The 5347-nt window shown below is 48.5% G+C and overlaps 1 protein-coding gene across 2 annotated transcripts in view; it reads right to left on the bottom strand.

Moving 5' to 3' along the window:
- Positions 1-81: 81 nt before the first annotated feature.
- Positions 82-5347, bottom strand: part of LOC108300054 (TAP binding protein) — a 13961-nt gene continuing 8695 nt past the window's right edge. Inside the window, exons 4-8 of one of the 2 annotated variants that reach the window (XM_017522690.1) lie at positions 3763-4161; positions 3073-3414; positions 2905-2994; positions 2729-2766; positions 82-253 (exon numbers count right to left, since the gene is read on the bottom strand). In XM_017522690.1, coding sequence (XP_017378179.1) covers positions 242-253; positions 2729-2766; positions 2905-2994; positions 3073-3414; positions 3763-4161 — 881 coding nt within the window. In that variant the 3' untranslated portion in view covers positions 82-241. Of the gene's footprint in view, positions 254-2408; positions 2767-2904; positions 2995-3072; positions 3415-3762; positions 4162-5347 lie in introns of those variants that run through there. The other variant, XM_017522688.1, reaches the window with a different exon arrangement.

The raw sequence follows: 5347 nt of genomic DNA, 5'->3' as shown, positions 1-5347 counted from the left end.
GCCACTGCGCTCCAGCCTGGCTGACAGAGCAAGACTTTGCAAAAAAAAAAAAAAAAAAAAAAAAAAAAAAAAAAAAAAAAATAAAAAAAAAAAAAAAAAAAAAAAAAAAAAAGCATTCCAGTCACTCAGTGGAGGAAGATTGGAGGGAATAGGAGCAGATGACGGGTATTATTTTGGGGAGCTACTGCAGAAGCTTGGGCCAGAGTTGATGGTGGCTTCCACAGGATGGTGGTGAGTGCCCTCACTCTGCTTTCTGCAAGAGAAGAAGGTGGTGAGGAATTCAGGATATTAGAAGGTAGTTGAGATGCACATGGTCAGTTCAGAGACTGACAGAAAATGTTAGCCTCATTCCATGGGCACAGATGATGGGAGAAGGATAGGCTAACATTTTCTGTATTTTCTGCCTTCCAGACACTGTGTTGAGTGCTCTATCTCCTGCATCTTCTAAAGGAGATGCACTGTCTTCTTTAATCCTCCTGACAGTCCTCTCAGGCTCTGCTGTCCAATATGGCAGCCACTACCCACATTTCGCTATTAAACATTTGTGACGAGTCCAGATTAAGATGTGCTGACTGTTTAAATACCTGCTTTTGAAGATTTAGGATGGAAAAAAGACTGCAATTTCTTTTTATTTTTCTTTTCTTTTTTTGTTGAGACAGGGTCTCACTGTCACCCAAGCTGGAGTACAGTGGCACAGTCTTGGCTCATTGCAGCCTCGACCTGGATTCAAGTGATCCTTCTGCCACAGCTCCCGAAGTACAAGTGTGTGCCACCACACCCAGCTAATTTGGTTTTTTTTTGAGATGGAGTCTCGCTCTGTTGCCCAGGCTGGAGTGCAGTGGTGCGATCTCAGCTCACTGCAACCTCCATCTCCCAGGCTCAAGCAATTCTCCTGCCTCAGCCTCCTGAGTAGCTGAGATTACAGGTGCACACCACCATACCTGGCTAATTTTTTTGTATTTTTAGTAGAGACGGGAGTTCACCATGTTGGTCAAGCTGGTCTCGAACTCCTGACCTCAAGTGATCCGCCCGCCTCAGCCTCCCGAAGTGCTGGGATTATAGGCGTGAACCAACATGACTGGTCAAGACTTTTTTTTTTTTTTGGAGACAGAGTTTCACTTTTGTTGCCCAGCCTGGGGTGTGGTGCTAAGATCTGGGCTCACCACAACCTACGCCTCCCAAGTTCAAGCGATTCTCCTACCTCAGCCTCTGGAGTAGCTGGGATTATACACATGCACCACCATGCCCAGCTAATTTTGTATTTTTAGTAGATATGGGGTTTCTCCATGTTGTTCAGGCTAGTCCTGAACTCCCAACCTCAGGTGATCCTGAGACCTGCCTTGGCCTCCTAAAGTGTTGGGATTACAGGCGTGAGCCACCGTGCCTGGCCTGTAATTTCTTATATTGTTTACATGTCAAAGGAATATTTTGGGTGTACAGGTTGAGCACCACCAATCCAAAAATCTAAAATCTGAAATGCTCTAAAACATGAAATTTTTTTAGTGCCAACATGATGCCACAAGTGGAAAATTCCACACCTGCCCTCATATGATGGGTCACATATATTATTAAAAATACTGTGTTTGTTTACATTGTGTTAAAAAACAAAAAAATATTGTGGCCGGGTGCGGTGGCTTATGCCTGTAATCCCAGTACTTTGGAAGGCCAGGCAGTTGGATCACCTAAGGTCAGGAGTTCGAGACCAGCCTGATCAACATGGCAAAACTCTGTCTCTACTAAAAATGCGAAAAATTAGCTGGGCGTCTTGCTGCGTGCCCCAACTACTTGGGATGCCAAGGAAGAAGAATTGCTTGAAGGAGGCAGAGGTTGCAGTGAGCTGAGATCGTGTCACTGCACTCCAGCCTGGTGCCTGGCGACACAGTAAGACTCTGTCTCAAAAAAAAAAAAAATTATATAAAGATTGGGCACAGTGCTCACGCCTATAATCCTAGCACTTTGGGAGGCAGAAGCCAGTGGATCATTTGAGGCCAGGAGTTTGAGACCAGCCCAGCCAACATGGTGAAACCCCGTCTCTACTAAAAATACAAAAATTAGCTGGATGTGGTACCACATGCCCGTAATCCCAGCTACTTGAGAGGCTGAGGCACAAGAATCACTTGAACCCAGGAGGTGGTGGTTGCAGTGACCTGAGATCGCGCCACTGCGCTCCAGCCTGGCTGACAGAGCAAGAAGAAAAAGAACAAAAACTTCAGGCTATGTGTATAAGGCACATAGGAAACATAAATGAATTGTGTGTTTAGATTTGGGTCTGATCCAGAAGAAATCTCATTATATATATATGCAAATATTCCAAAGTCTGAAAAAATCCAACATCCAAAAACACTTCTTTTTCTAAGCATTTCAGATAAGGGACCAGAATTATTAAATAAGGTATATTATTAAGTTAATTTTACCTGTTTCTGCTTATTTTTTAATGTGACCACCAGATTATTTAAATTTACATATGTGGCTTGCATTATCTTTTTAATGGACAGCACTGCCTACATAATTTTTTTTAAATCCCTACACCCAAGGAAACAGATATAGATTAAGTAGCATGCTCAAAGAGTCCTACAGTTAGGATATAGTGCCAGGTTTTAACCCAGATCAGTGTGAATTTCAAGCCTGGGTTGTGCCTACCACACCAGCAGCCTCCCTTCATGGGTTTTGAGTTAGGATGAGGAGATAAAATGACAAGGGAAAGACACAGAGAGGTGGGGCACTGTACCTTCTCCTTTGCATCCTTGCCGGTGGACAGGTAGACAGCTGTGGGAAGAAATTGAGAAGGGATTGGATGGTAGAGTGGTACAGGGGGAGGGTGGGGGGATGGGTGTCAGGCTCCTTGGAGTAGGTGGGGAAAGTTCACCAGCCCCAGGTCATGGTCAGGGTGGGGCTCACACTCACCAGCCCAACACAGTGCCTTGATGAGCCCAAGCAGAAAAAAGGCAGACAGGAAGAGGCCTACGCTGTCCTCAAGGGAGGGCCCTGAGAGACCTGACAAGCAGAAGGGGTGAGAGTGAGCTCCTGTCTTCCCAGGTGCTGGCTCAGGCTCCTGGAGCTCCCAGCTCTTACCTGCTACCTCCAGGGTGACCTCAGCACTGCGCCCCGAGGCAGGCAGGCTGGAATGGTGGATTCGACAGGCATATCGTGTCCCATGCTGCTCAGTGGTGACTGGGGGCGGTTGCAAGTGCCCAGAGAGGCTGACAGAGCCATCAGAATGGTGGCGCAGGCCTGACAGCCACCTCTGCCCCTCGGCCTTCTGAGAGTGGCCCCCTGGGCCACCCCGGAGTTCCCACTCCACCTCCAGGCCTCCAGAAGGGTAGAAGTGTGACACAAGGCAGACCAACTCTGGGGGTGACTCCCCGGGGGCGGCCCATGCAAGGGGTGCTGGCATCAGGGACACTTTCGGGGGTTCTGAGGAAAGAGAAGGAAATGAGCATGGGGAAATCAGTCCATACTGTCCTCCCTAAAAGACCCTCAGTTTGCCTTCTGGTTTCCTCAGAGCTAAAGAAGGTTGGGTTTGTTCTCCTGCAATGGGGAACCCACTGTCTCTCCATTGGTACAACGCAGGAATACCCATGCCAAAGCCCCTCAAATTCCCAGGAACCTTCTAGCCTCCCATTACCCCTCTGACTCCCAGGAACCCCTTTCTATCTCTACTCACTCACCCAGGCACCCTCTTCTCTATCATCCTTCCCCCATCACAGTACCCACAATCCAGTGCCCACCCTCTACCCCTGGAGACTCCGTCTCCCTACTCACTGTACACAGAAAGCTCCAGGGTGACCTGTCCTTGCAGGTATGGCAGGTGTACAGTGGCCAGATAGGTGCCCTCCTGAAAGGGTTGAACTCTAGGCAGCCAGAAGGTTCCATTTCCGGTCCATGGGCCCCATGGCTCGTCATCATCCCAAGCAGCAAATGCCACTGCCCCTTCTTTGGCAGCTGGCATCTGCCCATCCAGCCCAGGAGTTGCAGCCAGGAGCAGATGTCCTTTACCCAGGTGCTGGCGTCGCCACTCTAGCCCAAAGGGAGGGGGACCCAGAGCCAGAGATGAGGCAGCCTCAGAGGTGGGGGGCATGTAGGCAAAGCTCAAGTCCAGCATAGCATCTTGTCCCAGTCTTACTCGAGGGGCAGGGGTGTGGGTGAGGACAGTCAGTACCACTGAGGAGAGAAAGAAGGAAAAAAAAAGAGAAATGCAGTTATTGGGGAGGACCAAACTGTAGTTCACCCAGCATCTCAGGTGTCTCAGGATACCTTTTCTGATACTCACCATCTCCTAGCCCTCCCTGCAAACTCCTTTTGCTCTGGGACTGGGTGGGACCTAGTGTGACTGAGGGTGGGCAGAGACGTCTAGGGGTGGTGAGTATGGGCAGTGAGGGGGTATGGCCTTTGAAGGCTGCTCTGAACACATAGCCCACTCACGCTCTGGGGACTGCAGAATCTGAGGGCACTTCTGACACTTCTGAACCACTCTAGTCTCCAAGCACCAGCCTTGAGAAAGCAGGCCTTTCTTGATTACTGACGAAGACAATGATTGAGCCATGACTGTCAGTCCTGTGGTGCTATACAGAATATTTAAAGACTCTAGAAGGTTCTAGCTGTAGTCTAGACCTGAGCACAGACCTCTATGCTCTACTGAAGCAGTACAGTGCAGTGGCTAAGCACCTGGAGCCTGGCTGACCTGGTTCAATTCCACTCTGCAGCTTATATGGCCTTGGGCCACTTCCGTTTTTCATGGCTCAGCTTCCTAATCCTGCTTTTTTTTGGAGACGACGTTTCACTCTTGTTGCCCAGGCTGGAGTGCAGTGGCGTGATCTCGGCTCACTGCAACCTCTGCCTCCTGGGTTCAAGCGATTCTCCTGCCTCAGCCTCCCAAGTAGCTGGGATTACAGGCATGTGCCACCACACCCAGTTAATTTTTTTGTATTTTTAGTAGAGACAGGGTTTCTCCATGTTGGTCAGGCTGTTCTCGAACTCCCGACCTCAGGTGATCCGCCTGTCTCGGCCTCTCAAAGTGCTGAGATATAGGCGTGAGCTACCATGCCTGGTCTAGCTTCCTAATTTCTAAAATTAAAAGATGATGATAATAATAGTACCTACTTCATAAGGTTGTTGTGAGGGTTAAATCATTAATACCTCTTGCTACTCAAATCTATTCAGTTCCCAATTTTAGATAACAGAGACACCTACATATGAAGGGCGCTTAGAACACTGGAACACAGTAAGTCTACACATGTGTTTGCTGTAGTTACACCTAACTTAGCATACCCCAAGTCAACAGCATTTCTGCAACATTCCCCACCCTGCTCCAATGCCCATCTTCCCTGCCTTTTTTTTTTTTTTTTTT

The sequence above is a fragment of the Cebus imitator genome, unplaced genomic scaffold (genome assembly GCF_001604975.1).
Source record: "Cebus imitator isolate Cc_AM_T3 unplaced genomic scaffold, Cebus_imitator-1.0 Scaffold24, whole genome shotgun sequence".
In the NCBI taxonomy this organism is placed as follows: Eukaryota; Metazoa; Chordata; class Mammalia; order Primates; family Cebidae; genus Cebus; species Cebus imitator.
The sequence above is the reverse complement of the archived record's forward strand: the minus strand, read 5'-3'. Positions and strand labels throughout refer to the sequence as shown.